General features: G+C 51.9%; 5 protein-coding genes across 5 annotated transcripts; 4 read left to right on the top strand and 1 right to left on the bottom strand.

The window, feature by feature from the left end:
* Positions 1-80: 80 nt before the first annotated feature.
* On the top strand, positions 81-1,913 carry EsH8_IX_000338 (major facilitator superfamily domain-containing protein; the record flags this gene model as incomplete). Its single annotated transcript, XM_083266674.1, has 1 exon — positions 81-1,913. The coding sequence occupies one exon, from the start codon at positions 81-83 to the stop codon at positions 1,911-1,913; it is 1,833 nt and encodes a 610-aa protein (XP_083130239.1).
* Positions 1,914-2,623: 710 nt separating this feature from the next.
* Positions 2,624-4,798, top strand: EsH8_IX_000337 (GMC family oxidoreductase; the record flags this gene model as incomplete). The annotated part of the gene is made up of 6 exons (XM_083266673.1): positions 2,624-2,825; positions 2,883-3,169; positions 3,228-3,354; positions 3,413-3,868; positions 3,928-4,694; positions 4,754-4,798. 6 exons carry the CDS (start codon positions 2,624-2,626, stop codon positions 4,796-4,798), a joined length of 1,884 nt encoding a protein of 627 aa, XP_083130238.1.
* A 5,228-nt stretch (positions 4,799-10,026) lies between these two features.
* EsH8_IX_000336 (cytochrome P450) lies at positions 10,027-11,896 on the top strand (the record flags this gene model as incomplete). The annotated part of the gene is made up of 6 exons (XM_083266672.1): positions 10,027-10,228; positions 10,286-10,482; positions 10,542-10,888; positions 10,993-11,118; positions 11,186-11,669; positions 11,741-11,896. 6 exons carry the CDS (start codon positions 10,027-10,029, stop codon positions 11,894-11,896), a joined length of 1,512 nt encoding a protein of 503 aa, XP_083130237.1.
* Positions 11,897-15,810: 3,914 nt separating this feature from the next.
* On the top strand, positions 15,811-17,453 carry EsH8_IX_000335 (class I SAM-dependent methyltransferase; the record flags this gene model as incomplete). Its single annotated transcript, XM_083266671.1, has 11 exons — positions 15,811-15,828; positions 15,893-15,928; positions 16,014-16,107; positions 16,164-16,186; positions 16,251-16,269; positions 16,352-16,474; positions 16,564-16,586; positions 16,642-16,679; positions 16,735-16,872; positions 16,928-17,347; positions 17,402-17,453. 11 exons carry the CDS (start codon positions 15,811-15,813, stop codon positions 17,451-17,453), a joined length of 984 nt encoding a protein of 327 aa, XP_083130236.1.
* Positions 17,454-18,149: 696 nt separating this feature from the next.
* EsH8_IX_000334 (DNA-directed RNA polymerase) lies at positions 18,150-22,367 on the bottom strand (the record flags this gene model as incomplete). The annotated part of the gene is made up of 1 exon (XM_083266670.1): positions 18,150-22,367. One exon carries the CDS (start codon positions 22,365-22,367, stop codon positions 18,150-18,152), a length of 4,218 nt encoding a protein of 1,405 aa, XP_083130235.1.
* Between the last annotated feature and the right edge of the window lie 798 nt (positions 22,368-23,165).

Genomic DNA, 23,165 nt, shown 5'->3' with positions numbered 1-23,165 from the left:
GAGTTCCAAAGTCAACTCTTCATGGCCTGGTGCTGACTCGCTCTCCAGATCGCATACCCACTTGACTATAGTCGCCCATCATGGGACTCTTTGGCCGCAAGAAGGAGGCCGAGTCTCCGCTGGAGACCAGCTCACCGGTGGTTACATCGCAAGAGAAAACTGCCGTCGGCGCCAGCAGCAACCCTCCGACCTACGAGGAACGCTCGGACACTATTATCGGCGAGAAGTCCCCCGGTGTCGTCAGAATCGAGGCTCTCTCAGCCGCCATCACCACCACTGATCGCTACTTCATCTTCTTTGGCGTCTTCCTTGTCGCCTACGCCTACGGTCTCGATGGTACCCTCCGCTATGCCTACCAGCCCACGGCCACGAACTCCTACGCCACGCACTCTCTTCTCGCCACTGTCAACGTGCTGCGCTCCGTCATTGCTGCTGCCGCCCAGCCCACGTCTGCCAAGATTGCCGATGTCTTCGGCCGTGTCGAGCTCATCTGCGTTTCCGTCTTGTTCTACGTTGTCGGCACCATTGTCGAGGCCTGCGCCACCGAGGTCCAGGCCTTCGCTGGCGGCGCCGTCATTTACCAGATTGGCTACACCATGATCATGCTGCTTGTCGAAGTCGTCATCGCAGATATCACGTCGACCCGCGCTCGTCTTCTGTTCAGCTACGTCCCTGCTCTGCCGTTCATCATCAACACCTGGGTCAGCGGTAACATTTCCCAAGCCGTCTTGCTCAACAGCACCTGGCAATGGGGCATCGGCATGTGGTGCATCATCTACCCTGTCTGCGCCCTTCCCCTGATCATCAGCTTGTCCATCGTCGGCCGCCGTGCCAAGAAGCAGGGCCTGCTCAACTCCTATGCGTCACCCTTCCGAACGCTTGGCCCCAAGAAGTTTTTTGCCGAACTTTTCTGGCAGTTGGACGTCATCGGCATCATTCTGGTCATTGCCATCTTCGCCCTTATCCTGGTCCCTTTCACCATTGCCGGCGGCTTCCAGACAAAGTGGCGGGAGGCCCATGTCATCGCACCCCTTGTTGTCGGCATCTGCTGCATCCCGGCCTTCGTTCTGTGGGAGAGCAAAGCAAAGCACCCCCTGGTTCCTTTCGCCTTGATGCGCGATCGTGGTATTCTCGGACCTTTGGGCATGGCCATGCTGCTCAACTTCTGTTGGTACATGCAGGGAGACTACCTGTACACTGTTTGCATCGTCGCCTTTGACTTTAGCATTGCCGCGGCTACTCGGGTTACGTCGCTTTACTCTTTCTGCAGTGTCATCACTGGCTTCATCCTCGGCTTCATTGTTTACAAGGTCCGCCGCCTCAAATACTTCATCATTGCTGGTACCATGCTCTTCATGGTGGCTTTCGGTCTCTTGATCCACTACCGTGGTTCTCCCTCGGGACGAGATGGAATCATTGGAGCACAGGTTCTTCTCGGAATCGCTGGCGGCATGTTCCCGTATCCTGCGCAGGCTTCGCTCCAGGCCAGCTTGAAGCACGAGCACCTCGCCATCATGACCGGTCTGTACCTCGCAACCTACAACATCGGTTCCGCTTTCGGCAACACTGTTTCGGGTGCCATCTGGTCGCAAGTCCTGCCTTCTACTCTCACGGACCGACTTGCGCCTTTTGGAAACGAGACGCTGGCGACGTTCACATACGGCCAACCCTTTTCTGCCATTCTCGAGTATCCAGTGGGAACTCCCGAGCGCGCTGCCATCATTGATGCATACCAGCACGTGCAGCGACTGCTTACCATCACGGGTATTTGCTTGACGGTGCCTCTTATTGCGTGCGCCTTCCTTCTGAGGAACCCCAAGTTGAACGACGAGCAGACGTTGGCGACCGAGTCGCATACCAACATTGTCCACGACACTCAGGACAACAACAATAACGTGGCCAGCAAGGTCTAGACGTTTCAAGTCCTATTAAAGGACCTAGATATAAGATTTACGTAATGTTTTGTGATTGATGGTATGATATCCGGGAGTGTGACAGGAGGTTTACCTGTTTGCATGAAGAGCTAAGGCTACATCTTGCATAGTTTACCAATTTCTTTTTTTACTATCTGCAAGATCCACGTAGTAATCTAATGTTTTCTCAAGATGAATGCTACCCCAACTGACTATTTCTTCACCGTCACTGTGCTGTATCAATGGCAATATGTCCTGGAAATTGGTGATGCAGCTTTTGCTGACATGCACTAACCTCCAGCGGAAGGAGGTCGTAGCCTAGCCCTTCCACCTCATGCACCCTAGTGGTCCTGCAGCCGGAACCATTATTGAAATTTACGAGCTACTAAGAAGCAAACCAAAGACCCGATCTAGAGACGGAGCAGCTCCACTTCAGCCCGACTCCAATCTCCGATTGGCGTCTTTGCAACAACCGCCCGGGTTGAGTTGCTTCGGTACGACATCGCCTAGACTCGTTGCTGACAGACATATGTACGTACAGGGCTGGCGCATCGCAACCATAGCAAGATTGACACCGTGATTGTTTACAGGATTCTCTATAAAACGCGCTGTCCACACCTAGGGATCCCTCAGGATGCCCGATACGTTTGTTGCTTCAATTGTTTTTGCAGTCGCCCTGTCAAGTTTTCCCTAGCCGCATTTTATACGAAATGTCTGGCGTTCGGCCAATGACGACCAAGGCCATTGCCGTCCTCTTGGCTTTCGCCTCTTGTACTGTGGCGCTTCGCATCCCTCGCCACGCCACAGTTGCTTCAGGAGAGTTAGTGAACGAGACTCAATATGATTTTGTCATTGCTGGAGGGGGCGTTTCAGGTCTCACTGTCGCAGATCGGCTGACCGAGGACCCGAGTAGTATGTAGAGACTCCAGGTTGACTCGTCTTGCGTCCGTTGCCTAATATTCGTGATAGTTAATGTTCTCGTTATCGAAACGGGGCCGTTCGACAAAGATGAAGACAGCGTCCTTGTACCTGGAGCCTTCTTCCCTGTCCCCTACCTTTGGCTCGGATTGACAAGTGCGCCACAAGCTGCGTTGAACAACCGCACGTTCTCTGTCCCTGCTGGACGGGTCGTAGGTGGTGGGTCGGTCGTCAATGGCATGGTCTTCGTCCGCGGCGGGAAAGCAGAGTACTCTGGTTGGGAGAAGCTAGGTGCCAAGGGCTGGGGCTGGAGTGATTTACTGCCCTACTTTAAGAAGGTGAGCCTGCTTTCTTAGTGGTGATTTCCTTGTTGAATGATTCTTACGCCGTTCCCAGAGCGAGAACTTTACCACGCCATCCCAAGACTTCGCGGAGGCTGCAAACATCTCCTGGGTCGAGGCAGCTCACGGCCGCGAAGGTCCTGTCCAGGCGTCTTACCCCAACTACTACTTCCCTGGCGCCGGTAACCACCCTAGAAAGCCCCTTCTATCAGATCTCGGTGTGACTCTAACATTAGTTAGGAAACTTTTGGCAAGCCTCACTGGAGAGCGGCCTGACCCCGTCGCCGGACCCGAACGCCGGCGACCGGGCGGTGGGTCTGTTCAACTTCCCCACTCTTGCCGACGCCACGACCCGCACCCGGAGCCACGCCCGACTCAACCATTACCAGCGCGTCAAGGACTCGCGGCCCAACTATCACATCCTTGCTGAGCACACTGTTTCCAAGGTTCTTTTTGAGGGGAAACGGGCTGTCGGCCTGGAGTACTTACCTACGGCGGGCGGTGGCAGGCTGCAGGTCTTCGCGAAGAAGGAAGTCCTTCTGGCTGCCGGAGCGCTGCACACGCCCCAGCTGCTTCAACTTTCTGGCATCGGATCGAAGAGTTTTCTTCAAAAGTTTGGAATCAACGTTGTTGCCGATCTCCCCGGCGTCGGTGAAAACTTTATGGATCAGGGCGAACTGAAGGTGCCTTTCACGTGTCAGTGACCTCCAATATCTGAAGTAGGGGTGGGGACGACATGACTGATCGAGCCACAGTTGAGAACAACATCTTCCCCAACTCCGGCGCTCTTGACACCAACGCAACATACGACGCCGAGCAGCGCGCACTGTACGACGCAAAAAAGGAAGGCGCCTACACCATCGTGCGCACCCTCAGCACGAACCTCGCCTTGCCGCCTCTCCAGAACGCCACCTCCTCCTGGAAAGACATCGTTGCGAAGGCCCGCCGCAACAATCCCACGTCCTTTCTCGCGCCAGGCACCCCGTCTTCGGTACAGGAAGGCTACAAGAGTCAGCGGGAGCTCGTGCTCGACCAGCTCTCCGGCCAGGACGTGCCGATCGGCATGATCCACTGGGGCACCGCCAACAGCGTGACGCTGTACTTCCTGAAGCCGCTGAGCCGCGGCTCCGTCAAGATCAGCTCGACGAATCCGCTGCAGCAGCCGGTAATCGACTTCCGCACCGCCTCGGACCCGGTCGACCTCGACCTGGCGACCGCGCTGTTCGAGAAGGGCAGGGACATCATGTCGGCGCCCGCGATGCGGGCCCTGGGACCGAAGATGGCGGCACCGTTTGCCGGGGCCGGCGGGGACGAGCTCAAGAGGCTTCTGACGGCCAACATGTCGCCGTCGAACGCGCACTCGTGCTGCACGGCAGCCATGGTGCCCAAGGAGAAGGGCGGCGTGGTGGACACCGAGATGCAGGTCTACGGCGTGAGAGGGCTGAGAGTGATTGACGTCAGCTACTGGCCCATGATTTTGACTGCGGCGCCGACGGCCACGACCTATGCCTCGGGCGAGAAGGTGAATATAGTCATTTTCTTCTTAAAGTTATGAATGACATTGCTGATCATTTTTTGCAGGTTGCCGACATTATAAAGAAGAAATATTCAATCATCTCGACTTGATAAGCTTTGGTCTGTCTCCTATAGCGATTTTGATATTCTGCAAGAACATATATACATCAAGAAGACAGCCAGTATTTATTTCGGTCAATCCACTCGTGGCCATTCTAATCTTGTTTGGATTTCCCCTGCGCATTCTCCCAATTGGCAAGGGCTGAAAGGGATGCTTGGGTACCAGGATGCTCTAAACCAAGACGCTTCTCTCTGCAGCGCGCGCAGTCCCGCATTAACTGTATTGCATCCTCCCATCGGTTTTGATCCTTCCAGTTGAAGGCCAAGTCGTTCATGCTTTGAAGCGTGTCAGGATGTTCCTCTCCAAGCGTTCTCTTTCTCGTCGCCACCACCTGTACCTGCATCTCTTCCGCCTCCTTCCATCGGCCTTGAACCTGATAAATTGATGCTAGATTGTTGGTGCTGCGCAATGTCTCGGGATGTTCCTCCCCAAGTAGCCGCACGCAGACCTTCAAACCATTAGCCTGAAGATCTTCAGCCTCCTTCCACCGCCCTTGGTTCCTATAAGTTAGCGCCAAGTTCCCTATACTACGTAGGGTATCAAGGTGCTCCTCTCCAAGCACTCTCTTCCTCGCCTCCATCACCCCTACCTCCAGCTCCTCTGCCTCCTTCCATCGGTTTTGAACCCGATAAGTCGATGCTAGGTTCCCTATGCTGCGCAGTGTATCAGGATGCTCCTCCCCAAGTATCTTCTTTCTTGTCTCCACCACCCACGAATCTAGCTTTTCAGCCTCCTTCCACCGACCTTGGTCTCTATACGTTGTCGCTAAGTTACTTGTACTAAGCAACGTAGAAGGATGCTCCTCTCCCAGGACCCTCTTCCTTATCTCCATCACCCGCACACCTAGTTCTTCAGCCTCCTTCCACCGGCCTTGATCCCAGTAGGTAATTGATAAGTTGCCTATAGTGGTCAGTGTCGAGGGATGCTCCTCTCCAAGCACCCTCAAGCTCGTCTCCATTACCCATACATCCAACTTTTCGGCCTCCTTCCAACGCCCTTGATTCCAATAAGTTGACGCTAGGTTCCCTATACTGAGAAGTGTAGAGGGATGCTCCTCACCCAGCACTATCTTTCTTGTCTCCACCACCTGTATCGCTAGTTCTTCAGCTTCCTTCCACTGACCTTGATCTCTATACGTTGATGCTAGATTAGCCATACTGACAAGGGTATCAGGATGTTTCTCTCCAAGCACTTTCTTTCTTGTCTCAACCACCCACACCTCGAGCTCTTTTGCGTCAACCCACCGGCCTTGGTAAGACATTGTCAATGCTAGGTTGCTTACACTACGCAATGTTTCGGGATGCTCATCCCCAAGCCCTTTCTTTCTCGCCTCCATAACCCGCACGCCTATCTCTTCAGCCTCAACCCACTGACCTTGGGATCTATAAGCTGATGCTAGACTATCCATGCTAGTGAGCGTATCGAAATGTTCCTCTCCCAATACTTGTTTTCGAAGCTCCACAGCTTGAGATACTCTCTTCTCTGCCTCCTTGAAATTTCCAAGATAGAGGAGATAGCTTGTCAGGCTTTGCAGTAGAGTTGCCCTTGTCTTCTTTTCATCCTGCGAACCGGTACCTTCGCCTTTCAGTACGGCGTAAGCATGTGGAAGGTAGTTCCGGCACACCTCCTGAGTCTCGTGCCGACCGTTTGGGGGATATGCGTCTGAGACCGTCTTGAGAGCTTGTTGTGCGAACTCGGCAACTCTATGCTTGTTGAACAGCCATTTTTGGGTAACCAGTTGTACAAGTCGGTGTACATCCACGCTTTTATCTTTTGCCTCTGTGACAAAAGAAAACGCCTTCAAAGTTCCTAAAACCTCTACAGCTATTGCTTCTGCACTATCTTTGGACTTGGAGTCTTGCAGCTGCAGCTGGATGTAGTAGTTAGCTATGAGCTCTCGTGGAATAGCTTGGCGGTCAAAAAAGCTGATTAGAGACAAAACATTGCTGGCTAAAGCGTTTTGTTTCTCAATCTGCTCAAAAGATATAATCCATGTTGCTGTGACAGCATGCGGCGTGTCTGAATCCCTACCAACAGCTTCAAATGATTTGCTTAGGTATTCTACAAGCTGAAGGTCACTCTCGTCTAGTAGCCGAACATATTGCTTGATGGATATTTCGTTTTCGTGGATGAATGCTGCTGCCTGAGCAAGTGCTAATGGTAGATGTTCCAGGCGAGACGAGAGGAGTAGGGTCTCTTCTTTAGAGACCTCATAGTCTGTTTCTTCCAGCATCAAGCGTAGTAGCTGGTCTGCTTCGCTATCGGTCATCCTCTCGACTTTAGTTAGGGGTCTTCCTGGGGCAAGTCTTAAACCAGTCTGTTTGTTTCTTGTTGTGATAAGGATCGATCCGTGGTTGCATTGAGGAATGTAGCGTCCTAGGTTGTTTTCTGCTTCTTTAGGCCCTTCTTGCGTCTGGAAAAAGAGTTGCGTTTCGTCTGCGTTGTCAATCACCATAAGCCACTGGCCCCGCTCTCGTCTCTCTAACCACTTTTTGACAAGTAATAGTTTATCGACTTTAGGGTCGTCTCGTCCAGGTATCTCGCACTCCTCGGCGATGGAGGCATAGTCCTGGCGAAACCGCTGCGTATTACTCGCATGAACCCAGAAGACGGAAATATTTGGGTGTGTCTCTTTCAGCGAATAAACGTATGCTAGTGCAATCTGCGTTTTTCTATGCAAAAGTCAGAAAGATATATTTCTTATAACGAAACGTTTTGTGTTACCCAATACCGCCTAGGCCATAGAGTGCTACTCTAGAGCGGGGCCTATTCACAGAAGCTTGGCGCTGGCCGTGTCCGAATTGTTGTTTGAGGTGCTCAAGGGTCCCAAGTCGACCAACAAAATCTGGATTCTCGTTATATGGAACGACAACTGAAAAACGTTAGCAAAGATAAGGACACCAGGGCTGACCACCTACATCTTGTACAAGCAGTCCTGGGCGTATGCCTCGTGGGGTAGCGCTCTAAGAGCGCCTTTGTTGCTGAAGCCGCCGTTGCAGCCGCAAAGTCCTGCCACTTTTTATTCTTATGACTATCGGCATAGTCACACACAGCTTTAACAATAACACATGGGATCTCGTCCCAAACCCCTGCTCCCTCCATCTCGAAGGCTACAATTCCATGCTCTCTAGCAACTCGGTCGCGGTGTTCGCCCGATTTTATAACTGTATTTCCCGAACCAAAGCGTCCAACATGGATTCGAAATTCTGGGTTGTCTGTGAGACATCCCTCTTCTCCTAGCTTTCGCTTTCTGATAGGCTCAAGGCGTCTTCTTATCACCTGATGCCTGATATCACATTGAAGCTCTTCGCATGATGCGCTGATCGCTCTATCGCATATACTGGATTCACTACAGCCACAACCTGATTGGTCTCGATGTATGTGTGGATATTCTGGCTCAAAAAGTTTATCCTCTTGAGGGCGGTTATAGGAGGCTGGATTATTCGTCTCAATAGCCGTTCGTTGGAGTTGGTTGAGTATTGAGGTCGTCCGGTCCTGTAACTCATTCAGACCAAGACGCGTTTCGAAGGTGGCGAGTAAAGTGCGGATGTCTTTATTTGGTCGACCAAGGTCATCATCAATATTGTCTTTTCGGCTGAACTTGCCGGGGTATTGTCGGCCTAGATCATATTGTACGACGCTCTTGCTGATGACCACATCACCGAGCAGGATCTCACTGCTTGTCATCGGACTAGGCACTCCGCCACAGATACCGGTCAAAATAGCCAGTTGGAGCCCCGTGTAAATGCCTCGGAGGCTGGCCGTTGCGCTTGACGCGCTGACCGTTCCCATGTTGGGTAGTAGCATCAGGACCACTTCATGGCTTCCGATCCGGCCGGTCCTATAAATGTTATAGTCTTGCGACCTACTCCCGACTTGATGTTCATCATTAGTCCAGATTTCGTCGGAAACCAAGACTACAGCGTCATATTCGCGGGGCAGTGCGCATATTATGGCGATTCGAATGTCTTCCAGACGACTTGGTCGAGCGTGGCTGGCCATCGTAGATCGGCAGAGGCGGGGAGATATCGTGCTTTGAAGGAGTGCGCTTAAGTTTGCTGTTAAATAAGGGTTTCGTGCAGCGTCTTGTAGAGTAAGTTGGTGTTCTTCTTTTGATTGCTTGTTGTTTGAAGCGGGATGATTGCAAGTTCTCCGTGCTGATGAAAGTGGGGGGTATTTATGCCTAACTTGGCTATCATACGGTAGCCTGGCTGTCGTACTGTCAGCCTGATGCGGCTCAGCACCGTATCGTTGGCGAACCATAACGATTAAAGGCGGACAGGCCAACAGGAACTAACAGTATCCACTGTTAACTTGAGCAATGAAAATGCTGAAAAATGTCAATATGAACGGATGACGTTAACATGTTATCGGTTTCCACTGTCATCCTTGATCAGCCTTGCTTCAAATTACCAGTATGTTTACCTGAACCAGCAGACTGTCGCATTGCTGGCATGCGCCCATGCTGGCCTGGCGTGGTATTCCCTAGCACACAGCCGTATTTGCTTTGGACTGGGCAAGCCAGACAAATAAATATCTTTACACCTAAGAGACAAAACGTGCACTAAGCTCAGAAGTACCGTAGATTGATATCTTCATAGCCACTCTACCCAAGCTGAGAGCAATTTGGTAATTCAATGACTGCCATAGGACTATAAAGCAATAGCTAGTTGCCAAGACAGATGTCCAAGGATTTGAATCCTGGCGGGGTTAGTATCTCTGAACCAAATTGGGAGATTCACGTGCCACGACATTCACCTCTCCCGGCCCTACGCTTCCCATCTGGTGACATCCGATGGAGGTTTCATCATAGCACGGCTGGGCGCATTCGTCATCAAATGAGACTGGCTGATGTGATAAGGGGGGGCGTAAAAAAAATAAAAAAAAGCAACGCATCGGCATGGTGCTCGACACACCATCAATCTCATTGGGCCGCGTCGTCATTCTGCCAGCGTCTATTCTAGGCAGAAAATCTGTATTTCCCATTAAGTGTGATCATCCCGCACGAGCATGCAAGAATGACTGCATCTGTCACAGTTTGCATGCATTTTCATCTCGTTATTATGCGACAGAGTGCAATACATTGTCTTCGGGGCTTTTCGGGACTTTACTCGTTTCCTGCAACACCCCAAGACGGGGCGTTCTTTTTTTTCTTTCCTTTTTTGTCTTTTTGCTACGATCTTTTCACAAACGTTCAACCGCCCGTTCGATTGTGACCATGAGTGGAAACTACTTCATATATGCGAGCGTTGCAGTCTCGATGCTAATTGTGTATAGCATCGCATCAACAGTTCGCCAATACCTGCGGTTGCGCCATATAAAGGGCCCTCCGGGCGCCGGGTTTTCAAAATGGTGGCTCATTCGCGCCATTAGAAGCGGTAGAAGTCATCTTGAGTTTTATGAGGCGTGCGAGAAATATGGTACGTTCAATACTTCCTCCCAGCATCGCTGGCATCTAGTCAACCGAATTGTCGCAGGATCGATCGCTCGTGTCGGGCCGAATGATCTCACCACCAATGACCCCGATCTCATGAAACATATGCTCAATGTGCGCACGAATTACAAGCGATCTTACTGGTATGACGGGATGAGACTCAAGCCCGGAAAAGACAACGTGCTCTCAGCCAGAGATGACGAGTTGCACAACAGGCTCCGGTCAAAGATGGCCGCAGGTGTAAGTAGATACCCGAAAGAATGAAATCAGTAAGGTTTACAGCGCTGAGAAGACTGTAGTATTCGGGAAAGGAAGTCGAAGATCTCGAATCAAAGATCGATCAGAATGTTATACGGCTTGTCGACCTGCTCGAAAAATATGTCTCCCAAGACAAACCATTTGACTTTGGTCTCAAGGCACAGTACTTCACTCTCGATGTAATCTCGGATCTTGCTTTCGGGGAGCCCTTCGGAGACGTGGCGTCCGACTCGGACATACATGAATACATCAAGACGGTGGAACAGAACATGCCGACCATCCTCCTGACAACTGTTCTGCCTTGGCTTCTGGCTCTTCTATCATCGCCTCTCTTCAGAAGCATGATGCCTTCCGATAAGGATAATATCGGAGTAGGAAAAACCATGGGGTGAGCTACGTCTTCATTCAACATTTCTCAAGCTCAGCAACCGGGGACTCGTTTACCTCCCAGTCTTGTGATGATCGCTAACAAGGGGCATTCGCCAAACGTAGCATCGCCAAAAAGGTCGCAGCCGAGCGCTTTGGGCCGGACGCAAAGGTACAAAAAGACATGCTCGGGTCGTTTGTCGCTCGTGGTCTCACGCAAGCAGAGGCCGAGTCTGAGATTCTTATGCAGATGTAAGACCTCCAAATGGCCTCAACGGGGCAGCCCCTCCTGTCATGCCTTTGTTCTGATCCCGCAAAGCCTGGCCGGCTCCGACACGACAGCGACGGCTATCCGTGCGACTACGCTCTACATTATCACCAGCCCGCGAATTCTCGCTTCCCTCCGAGCAGAGATTGCGGCTGCCAAGCCCTCGTGGCCCGTCATCTCCGACGCAGAGGCTCGTGAAATGCCATACCTGCAGGCCGTCATCAAGGAAGGTCTCCGAATATTTCCACCGGTTACCGGCCAGTTATCGAAGGTCGTTCCAAAGGGGGGCGACACCTTTAAAGGTATTTTTCTGCCCGAAGGCACCCAAATCGGATATTGCGCGTGGGGCGTTTTTCGCCGGCGGGACATATGGGGCCCTGACTCTGACCTCTTCCGACCGGAGCGCTGGCTCGAAGCTGATGCGGAGAATTTGCGATTGATGGAGAGCACATTGGAACTAGTATTCGGGTACGGGAGATGGCAGTGCCTGGGAAGGAATGTGGCCATGATGGAGCTAAACAAAGTCTTCGTTGAAGTAAGTCGCCTATATGGTCTGCAAAAAATACAATAGTTGCGTAAAGCCATTTGCTGACATTCCGAACATAGCTGCTGAGAAGGTTTGAATTGGTTCTAGCTGACCCTACGAAACCATGGCACTCGATTTGTTATGGAATCTTCTTGCAATCACAGTACTGGATTCGAGGTTACAAGAGGCATGATTCAAGCCTTGGAGAGTTGGACCCCAATCTTGGCGCCGCATGATGCTTTTTCATATATATCATATAACACAACGCCTCTTTTGCTCGGGACAAACTTGGGTCCGATGAGGCCTGGCTCAGACTCTGCTCAGCCTATACTCACTTTTTGCCCAAACATGGCGGTTGTCGTTGGCTGTACGAAGAATCTTAGCATGTAATGATTAGCTGTGCGGTGTCTTTAGCTAGGCAGCGGTGATGTTTTTTACGAGTCGCATAGTAACGAAAATTCAGTAACCGCTACGCCATGCTATTGTTCCCAAGACAGCTTTGGGTCAAACATAAAAGTTTTTCGACAAGTATATACAACTCATAAATATTGGTCTGGAGACACAGAGTGCCAAGTATAATAATGTGAGAACTTGAAAGTAACTACCCGTTATTCTTCTCAAAACGGAAATTCCAAGTTCTCTTTCTCCAACCCCTCGCTGTAGAGGAGCTCATCCTGCCGATGTGTTGCAAGACACTCGGTACCAACGCCCATTTCGTCAACAACTGGTCTTCGCCCCACCACTCGATGATCTGGTCAGGATACATTGTTGATTCCGGTGGGTGCCGGAGATTGTCCGACACATCTCCAAGGTGTCTGACCGGGAACACCAGACCTTGGGAGCAACAGCCGTATGACGGCATTGCTCGCACCCCTTGGCGCATCGGCTGCACCGACAACCTTCCAGCGAAGAAGTATAGAGTGATTAACAAAGGCAACCATAATCCCAAAACAACAAAGTTTAATCGGCCGAAATAGTTTGAAGCCCGAAAAGGATACAGGTACAGATGCCACGTCTTGGTGAAGAATCGGGTAATAGAGGCAAGTAGTGCCGCGACGACGACGTATACCATCATTATGCCGCTTACGTATATATTCCACTCTTCGTTGTTCCATCCAAGGAAGGTCTCCGAGTAAAATAGACGAAGGTATACCCAGTCGGTCTCTCCTTTAACGCGTCTTTCTTCGAGGGCTTCGGCAGCCTTTATTGATCGATCGTACCAGTCCCGCGATGTAGTTATGTCGTCCTCGATAAGGGCAAAGAAGGGTGCCCCAGAATTATGACAGGCATCGAACAAGTGTGCAAAGTCAGAGGCAGATTTCTGTTGTTTGATCAGACTTGGCAGAAGGCGGGTTTCGGAATTCGGATCGGCAAAGGGATGATTCGATATCTTCGTCCGGTTGATTGCCCCATCATAGACCAAGACTTTGTCTGCCAGTCGCCTCAGCCACGGCTCTGCGTAGGAAGGATGTTTGGACGGGGATTCGTCGGCAATCAGAACTATAATGTGAATGGACTGGCGCTCCCTCGGAGTCAAGGTGTCGACAAGTGAAGCTAAGGTTTTGGGGAGATACTGCTCCGCTCGTTGCCCAAAGGTTGGAATCCCGACGCAAAGCTTTGGAGGGCCGTTGTTCTTCTCGGGAAGAACTTGATGCAGCTTATTGGCTCTTGTTTCTGAAGCTGCTTGATCCTCTGTTGCTTTAACATTGTCAAGAAAATTGAGTGCTTCTGCCACTCTAACATCGGAAAACTTGGGCGTGTATGCTCGGTCGGGGGTGAAGAAATAGGAACTCGGGTCCGCATAGTTGTTGCTGCGGCAATACTGCAGCAACAGTAGATAGAGAAGAAAGAAGATCAAGTTCAGGTATGTGATTTTCATTATGAACATGCTGTTGTTGTTTTTTTGTGTCCAACACTTGCCACGGAGGAGGATTTTACTCTCTTGGTTTCTTGGAACAATAGATACCCGATAGAAACTAGATTACTGCTTCAGCTCAGACTTGAATAGCCGACATCATGGACTAAGCCCTTTGACATAGCCACCCCGCCAACTCGTGTTCTGTTGGTTGTGTTTGCCTGTATTAGTGGGAAACTTAGCTCAGCATGCTTCGTCAATACGAGGTTGCGACAGCAGTGCTGTTCTTTGTCCCCAATAGCGGACCGTTTGAGCCATACAGAGCGTTTAGAATGCCGGTGCCTGGATTCTCCATACGTCGCTTAAAATTGAATTCCGCAGTTTGGGCTGTTTCGACGGACTTCCGCCGCCGATCTTGTTGGTGCAGGCTATCATCATATGCGCCGACCCATTTAGCTCGATCTATCTTCGGGTGACGTGCCGAAAACCTCCTGCAAGCATCAGCCGAAGCTTGTTTTCTTCCTTCAAATGGTATTTCACTCAGCATAAGCTAGTTTTAACTTCCATCTCACCCGGTGTAATATCACAAACTCGCTCTCGGTAAGTGAGGTAGTGTTGCAAGTATGGATCCGCACGCGACAACCTGCGGTGCTACCCACGTGCTGGGAATTGTCAAATCGTTTCCGGGATTCCTACTAAATGCGTTGACAATTTCACAATAATTCTACCCTCTGACTATGGACATCTTCTTCTGCGCTTTTTGGTCTGTGTCGTGTCTGCTTTCAAAAGGGTTCGTATTAGAAAAGGAACAAATAACACCGTGGACCCACTTCTAGGCCACCCCACACGTAGGCCTCAATCTATCCAAGCTTGACCCACTGCCCGCTACGCCACAGATATTGCCATGCGGCGTGACACTTTCCAACTTTCCAAGTGTATAAACACGAAGTCGCTATTTCAGGAAGCCAGGGAAGAGACTCTGAATACATTTAGTTTTGATTTATCAATCTTTGGTCTTCTGGTTAATGGTTGAGTGCTGTTGTTCAGAATTGGCCGCGCGTAAACACTGCCTAGGGAGCAGATTACTGTAGGTGTAAAGCTGATTTCAGTGCCGGAAGTTATACTTGTGCTTGATTTCATAATATGGGTATATCTGATTGTATAGCGACTGCTCGCAATATGCAGGAATATATATGTTCGCGAGGCACCGAGAAGCTCCCGGCTTGTACGTAGTTCGGACAGGGGTTTGTCCAAAGCTTTTTCGGAAGCGAGGGATATAAGGCGTTAATTGCTGCTCCCTAATCAACAGCGTCGTTTTTGAGACAGTTATGAGCCCAGCTTGCTTGCTACTGTGCCAGAATGGTTATGTGCAGGATTATCCCTTAGTCTGAGACATCCAAACTGTAGCCCAGAGTTCGATCCCAGCATGAGGCGGTCTGTACCACCTAGACTTTGGCGAGATTTACCCAATTATAAGCTTGACAAGAGTGTCAGATCCGCACATGCAATCATGGGTAATTAGATTCTGGGGGTGGGGTTTGTCAAGATAGATATAAGGCGTTGATTGCTGTCCGCAATTAACGGCGTCATTTTTGTGACATATCTCGACATTAATAAATGGGTTTCTACTGCCATTTCCTGTAAAAGACAGATTTTGCTAAAATCCGACTCAAGCTCTATTGTTTCTCACGTTTGTTCTTCAAGTTTGATGTTCTCTAGTCACTTCATGGAAGGACAGTCAATACGCACTTGGCAAAAGCCCAATGCAGCTTTAGAAAGCCAGAGATAAGGCAAACATCCCGATGAAGGGAGTGGACCCCGTTGAGAGAGACCCCGCCGTTGCATGAGAACTTCCCCCGGCTGCAGGTCAACCAGTTCCGCCGAGGGTCCGCCCCATATCCAAGGCTTTCCACCTATCATGCCACCCGCTAACCCCGGCGCCTCCCGCAACCCTGGTTCGAAGGAGCCCTGGGCGCTGCATGTTTGGCCAATAACGGACTGAAATCAGGTCGGACAACTACTGTTTCCGCGAAAGTCGGCGCATGTTCGAATCAAGAGGCTCCTCCCACTCTCGACAGGTGGTTCTTCACCGTCCCAAGAAGGGAATGTCCACGTTGGTGCGGGGAACTACCCCCTGGCTCTGTATCCAACGTGCGTGGGTATTTAGAATGCTGGCCTCCCCTCATCGCCTGGCGATTCCCTGTTTCTCGTAGAATCTTGCCTCCCTCGTCGACCGGAACTGCCCCCCCCACCTTGTGTGACCACCCGTGAATCCCACGTCAATTCGATTCAAATATGCAGGAACCACACATCGTAAGATCTGCGCCCGGTTCTGCAGTGCCCACCCAGTGTGTCGCAACTAACGGTCTCAACGCAGGCGGCCGAGGCCGACGAATTCTACGACGAGAGTGATGTTGGTCCCCTCGATCCTCCTCTGCCGCCAAGTGATATGCGCGATTAGTGAGAGTGCCCCAGTTGACGAGTTTGCTATTCTCCAGCAATATGAAGAATCCTCAGTGTCGTCCTTGACATCGAGCATTCGAGAACATCGAATCGAAAATGGTCGAACATATCACTCAATGAGTGCTGGAAGTACGCAAGCAGGTTTTGTCGATAATGTGTTTATACCATGCGCTAATGACTGGAAGAGTACAACTACCCGAACGACGAGGTCAGTGTTTCCGTTCAACTCGCCGAGATACCCATCGACGGTAGGGACTGACAGCAAGGTGTAGCGGGAGAATGACCGACTTGGTATGTCCTTTAGCCCCGATCGGAACCGGATTGGGCGACTTCTGCTCCGCGTCGCGAACGACAACGTTGACAGGAGCTGCAGACTTCCAAAATGAAATTTGGAACATTACTCTCGATGGCGAGCTCGCTGTTTGCCCGGCCCACAAGACGGCGAAACGCGTCCTGGATATGGGCACAGGCACTGGCGTGTGGGCCATAGATTATGGTACGAAGATTCGTAATCCTGTCGCGCGTGGCCGATGAATTCACTCGCTTTCGCTGTATCATGTCTATCTACTGACAATTCTATTATAGCGGATGCATTCCCAGCCGCCGAGGTTTGCCACTCATCAAGCCGCAAGGGGAGAACACCCCAAGCTGATCCGTAGCCAGGTTATCGGCGTGGACTTGAGTCCTACCCAGCCCGAATGGTGAGAGAAGCTGTGCTTATACTGGCGAAAACCACTAACGGCATTGGACTTGCAGGGCTCCTCCTAACTGTAGTTTCGTAATCGACGACCTGGAAAAGGAATGGACCTGGACGCGGCCTTTCGACTACATTTTCTGCCGAACGATGGAGGGCTCCTTCGCGGACCCAGGGGCTGTTATCAAAAAGGCTTACAAGTAGGAGAACTCAGAAACCCGCCATTGGATGCTGTACGCTGACAGGAATCCTCAGGGCTCTGGAGCCTGGCGGTTGGTTCGAGGCCGGAGGATTTGTGCTGCCGTTGGGCTGCGACGACGGCACTCTTGTCGAGGGCTCACCCCTGCGCCAATGGCAGGAGCTCATGGTCGAGGCCGGAGACAAGATCGGCCGCTCCATCGAGAGCCCCGCCAAGCACACCAAGGCCATGGAGGAAGCCGGCTTCGTTGACATCACTGTCAAGAAGTACATCTGGCCCCTGAATTCGTGGCCCAAGGACGAGAAGCTCAAGGAGCTTGGGAGATGGCATAATGTCAACCTCAACATGGGCCTCGAGGCGCTGTCGTTGGCTCTTTTCACGCGTGCCTTGGAGTGGACGCAGGAGGAGGTTCTGGCTCTTTGCGCAGGAGTGCGGAGCGACCTGAAGAACAAGAACACGCATGCGTACTGGAACGTGTAGGTACCCCCTTCCTCCGCAATGTGTGAAAACTGATTCTAAAACTTTTGCAGGCAAGTTACCTACGCTCGAAAGCCGGAGACGGCGGTCGATGAGGAGGCATAGGATACCCCAAAAGCCTTGAAGCCTTAAAACAGGAGGATTGATGCTGGAATAGCGTGGAGACCTGATATCCCCATCTGCAGCTTGCAGACACGGAATGATGTAGTGCGGCGTGGCGAGCGGCTGGGGCGAGAGATATCACTAGAGCTTACTTTCATCCTCCTACTTTGTTTGTGATCCAGTTAGTCAACCAACCCATCCCCCAATTACTATCCAATAATGCATTTTGTGTCCATTTATATCCATCCATCCTTTCAGGTGTTTAGGGGGGAGGCAGCGCACGCAAAGAGAATTGCTGCTCGATGCACATTTTGGCATACCAATACACATGGTTCAAAACAGCTGTTCCTCAGTGATATGACATGTTAAAGTGATTTCATTTGGTTTCTTGCTCTATCGTCTTTCAGACGATGAGTCTATAATACATATTGTGTTTGTGTTGTGTGGGAGACCCAACCGACAGTGATCATGCCGGGGCGTCTTTATCCCATCTATTTATACAGTTGTCTAGATCGAACATCGTACACATTCCCAGAAACAAGATTCTTTTTTTTGCCGCCTCCTTTGGACCATAAACGCCTCCTTGTGTAGTAAACAACGCCGCTCCAGATGCACCAGTATATGCAATCGACCTCAAACCTTCTTTGAACGTGACAAAATATCCAGACATTGACTTCATTCGAGTGTCCGACAGGTACTTTAAGAGAAGAAGTACTCGCTCTGCTTGAGTCTTTGGACGTCAAAGTCTCCCTTCTCGGGGATGGGAGGGAATGTCAGCGGGAGCCACACTTGGATAGTGTTGGGCTTGCCCGGCGTCTTCTTCGTCTTCTCCGTCGAAACCACCGTTTGCTCAAAGTGCGACGTCTTCAATTGTTCCAACATCTGCGCCGCGAAACGAGAGCCAGGAGTCTCTCCCTCAGCAGAAACTTCTTCAGCGGCATCGGCAGCAATCTCGTCGTCGATGCCCTCCTCGTACAGACCGGATTCCGCCTTGGAGACGTTGATCTCGTCGGCGTTCTCGGGAATCTCTCCAAGTCCCAGCGCTTCCATATCCTCAGGCTCGGCGAGGGCTTCGGCAGCCGCCATCTCTTCGAAAATGCTGGCGGGTGTGACCATCTTCTTGGCCTCAGCAACCTGCTCAGGATCAGCGGAGCGGAGCAGCGTTTGCCTCTTGTACTCCAGAAGCAGCTCTTCTCTTGAAGACATCTTTGTCTTCTTGCGCATGGCGGTGATCTTCTTCTCAACAGATGTTCCTTGGTTGATCTTGGCCAAGTAGATGGAACCTCGGTAACGAGCCTCGAACTCAGCAGCGAGGCGGCCGACTACATCTTCCTCGTGGATTCTGACAAAGGCGTCACGGAGGACACGGTTCATGGTGTCGACGTCGGCGGCGTGAGTCCAGAAAGAGTCATGCACAGCCGCGAAGTCAAGACCGAGGTCGGAGCATTCCAAGGCGGACAGCAGCATGTGGGTAGCGTCGAGCGAGTGAATGAAGTTGGGTGGGAATGCTTGAAGCTGCTTCTTGCGGTGGACGGGGTCGGAACGTTCGGGAACAGTCAAAGACAGATCTTGAAGAGACGTCTTGATAACACGGGTTCCACTCTTGCGGTACGGCTGAGCAATGGGCATGCGGAGGGGGGTGGTCCACACAATGGTGGCTCGGAACTGTGCCAAGAGATCATCGGTGGTTGTCTTCTTGTCGCCAGCCTTGACCGTCTTCGAAGGTGACGGCAAGAGGCCGTCGTTGGAAATCCGCTCCAGTTGCTCAGCGGAAAGAGCCCTGCAAACACGACCGCCGATCTCACCGAGCCAGTATTGAATGTCGTGGGCGCCACGGAACATAGACGAGAGGGCCTTGAAGACCAGCGTGGCAACGTAAGAAGCCGTGACAATATTGTCGAAACCACTTTCCTTGGGCAGGCCGGGGTACAGCGCGTCAAGCTGCTTGCAGACTTGCTTCTTCGCACCAGCAAATGTGACACCGTAGACGTTAGTCATGACGGTCTGCTTGACGACCTTTCTCGTAATTTTGCCGTTCATAGCCAGCGCGAAAGGATTACCCGCTTCGACGTCCTTGGCAATATGATCCTTGACGATGTTGGCGACGGCAGAGTAGACGTCAGCAGGTTTGTCACCTGGTTCGAGGTTGACCTGGCGCGCACCCCAAGAGTCACCACCGAGGGCGGCATAATGCTGAAGACCGTTGCAAGTACCATCCTGGTGTACTGGGAGGTGAGAGATGTACTTTGTAGGTTCTGGTGATTCAAGGGCAGCCTTCAGTTCGAAGCACGTGGCAAGGCATTGCCATGGGTCCTCAGCCTTCAACCACCATCGGTTGCCAGTAAGCGGCTTGTTCGCGGAATCGAAGATGTTGACCAAGTTGTCCATGGCGAATGACTCTCTGTCCTTGAGACTAGCCTTGTCGAATCCGAAAACGTTGGCCAGATGAACCTTGAGCCACTTGAGTCCCTTCTCGCCCAGCTCCTTGCCCCTGGCAAAGCGGAGGATGCCGCGCACGTGGTCAGCACCCATGTGGTTAAGGTAGGTCGGAAGGGGGTAGGCGCGGCCACGGAAGTCGATGTTGTGGGGGAAGTAGAAGGTCTGGTTCCTAAAGGCCCGGGCAATCTCCAATTGGAAGTTCATGAAGCAGCGCACGGAGTGCAGACCGCCCTTTTCGTTTTCGGCCGCCTTCACTGCTCTAATCCAGAGTCTTTGCGCAGAAGGATCGTCCGAGGATTCGGGCTCGGGGGGGACGGGAATATCGGGGTTCAGCGCCGGAATATTCGCCAGTTCCTCTCCTGTGTTCCAGGCTTCAAGCATCACGTTCAGAACAGGCGTGTTGACCCGCCATGCGGTCTTGCCCAGAACATCCAGACCCTTGAAGACTTGGTCCATGTCTCCACGGGCGATAGCCGCCTCGCTGTAGAGTCTTTGGTCCTTATCTCCCTGCTTGACTCTGACAAGATTCGCCCTGCTCTCCAGGAATCCACCCTTGTCGAAAGTCTGCCATGGCTCTGGCTCCACAACCATGGGCAAGTGCTTGGCCAAATAGTCTCCTTGGGGCTCTCGCTTCATAATGTTGACCAGCTCCTTGTTGAGCAAGATCATGCCAATCTTCTTGCCCTTTCTGAGCTGGGTGGCATGAGAGAAGGCAGGTTGGAATTGACTGATCAAGGTCTTCGTTTCAGGGTGTTCCTTCACGACCTTGATCTTGGCCGTATCGATAAGAGCCGAAAGCAGGGCGGCACCGACCTTGGCCTTGACTGCAACGGGCCAGGGCGCATCTGCGAGGGCGGCATCCTTTGCCTGGTCGTCACTGAGCAGTATGCTGTCGGCTTGCTTGGGAGGTGATGTCTTGTCCGCGCCCTTGGCCCCCTTCGCCATCACAACTCTCCTGTTCTTGGTTTTTGTAGTAGCTTTCTGACTCGCAAGTTGGGCTCGGATGTCCTCCTCGGCGAGCTTTGCGAGACCACTGATAGCCGCGGAAAGGGGCATGCCACGATCAACACCGGTGATGGCCGTAGAGCTCAAAGTGCTGAGGATGGTCACAGCAGCGAGACGGCTGGGTGTTGAAAGGCGCAAGAAAGGTCCGTACATGCACCGGTCATAGTCTTCGGGTGTCTTCTTGGTCGTGGCTTCAGCGGCCTCGATCTTGATCATTTCCTCCTTTAACCGGGCCTCCAGAGCAAGTTGCCAGTCGTACAGGCGAGAGTTCAAAGACGCATGTGAAACCGAGGTGTTCAAGCCCATCTTTTGCAGAGACTCGTTCTCTTCGCGCCACCGCTCTACGGCAGCATCGATACAGTCACGCTCGAGCCGAGCCTGGATCTCTCTCTGCTCACGGGCGGGCAATGTGGAAATGTCGCAATTCTGGGGGATTTCGTCAAACAAGCTCAGAGTCTGTTTCAGCGACTTCAGACCGAAGCCTTTCTGGGGAGTGGCTAAGACCTCGGGCGTCAATTGTCCATTGGCGGAGGCTAGTCTTTCGGAAGGGTCCTGGGAGGCTGACTCGGCTTGAGACTTGGATTCGGTGGCGGCGTCTATCGTCTCTTCCGGTGCGAGGTTGTAGGTTGGGCAAATGTCGGTGATAGCGGCAAGGTCCTGGTCGCTGAGGATCTCGGCCATTGACAAGACGTGCAAGCCAGCCTCTCCGGGGGCCATCCCCATATAACGAGTGACCAACCGATGCAGCCTGTCGGGGTCGCGCTCGGAGAGCAGCGAGGCCTTGAGCATGCAGGCGACAGTCTCGGCGGTTTGAGGCAGGCCCTTGCTCCGAATGTGCAGCTCGTACCACTTGTGAAGGCCTTCTGCCTGTTTCCGATCAGGGTGCTGTCGCATTTGCTCGAGGGAAGCGCGCAGGTAGCGGTTGTGCAGGAAAATCAAATCTTCACCAGGGAAGCCCTCGAAGCCACTGAGGCGCTTGAGAACCATTTCCGCGCGATCAACCTTGCCAACACGGATGCAGGCATCGAATACTGGCAGCATCTCTTCGACATCTCCAGGAATACCGCTGAGATTCGTTCTCGACCGGGGGATTTGGGGCGAAGAAGATTCTTGTAGGACGAGGGGCGAGGAGGGGTCGAAGGCGCGCAGCTCGTGGTAACGCGGTCGGCTCGAGGCATTCTGGTAGGCAGGCAAGACTGAGCTGCTCAGTCCACCATACTTGGACTCATCATTTGGTTGATAGTCGTCGACGGCGGTGGCAAGACTCCGTCCAGCGCTATATGATCCACTTCCACCGGCATCAAAACTCTTCCTCCTTGCTGTCGGGCGGGCATCTTGCTGTGTACCAAAAAGACGTCTGCTTCTGTCGCTCGCATTGATTGTCGTCAAAGGGTATCGTAGTGTTGGTCGAAGGGGTCGGAAGATGGCTGCAGGGTGGAGAGTGAGGCTTCTCCGGCCGTGCCTGAGGAGCATCTTGAGAGCTCACGCGACAGAGAATGGACCGGAGGAATGGTGTTGGCTCAAAAGCAGTATTTTGAGAGGGTCTTGTAGAGGCGTTGGTGCATTAAGTAGTAGAAGATATAAAGAACGTAGGCTAAATTACAAAGTGCGGACAAGGAATCTATTGCATTGCGATGCTGCGGCGCAAATGCAACTTTTTGCTGGAGGGAGGAATGGGCTGGGAGAGCTCGATAGGAGACAGACGAGCTATCTATCAGCGTGCAGTGGGAAATTTTTTGCCGTCGTTTCCAGTGTCCCTGGGGCGCCCAGCTCCACCCGCAAAAATGGAATGGGCCAACGGCGTCGATGCTGACTCGACGTCCCTTGCCAAAAAGGGGGCTAGTGGAGAAGCTCAATCCAGTCACGTGGGTTCGCGAATGTTTCTTGCTACGGCGTTCCGCTGCTGCAGGGGACGTGTGCATTGCTTTTCCAGTACTGAAAAGGAACCATAAATTTGCATGCAAAAGGCCAACATTAGCCTTTATTTTTTATAGAAAAAAATCATACATGTATATACATAAAAGAAAAAAAATGTGTGTTCTTGCTCCGAGGAATGCTCCAGATGCATGCTGCCGAGCTGTTGCTAATCGATAAGTCAAACGAACGCTCTGATCCTTGATACGCAGAAGCCATCAGTGACAACACGCCTGAGGAAAAAAAAAAAAAAAAAAAAAAAAAAGAATAAAAAAGGCCTGTGGCACAATGGACCGCCAGCCGCCCAGCACCGTTCCAGTTCTACGCACATCCATGATTGCTGGTGGCGGCGTGGGG

This window comes from Colletotrichum jinshuiense, chromosome 9 (genome assembly GCF_051148585.1).
Source record: "Colletotrichum jinshuiense chromosome 9, complete sequence".
Lineage (NCBI taxonomy): Eukaryota > Fungi > Ascomycota > Sordariomycetes > Glomerellales > Glomerellaceae > Colletotrichum > Colletotrichum jinshuiense.
Note: the sequence above shows the minus strand (reverse complement) of the source record. Positions and strands in the feature narration are given on the sequence as shown.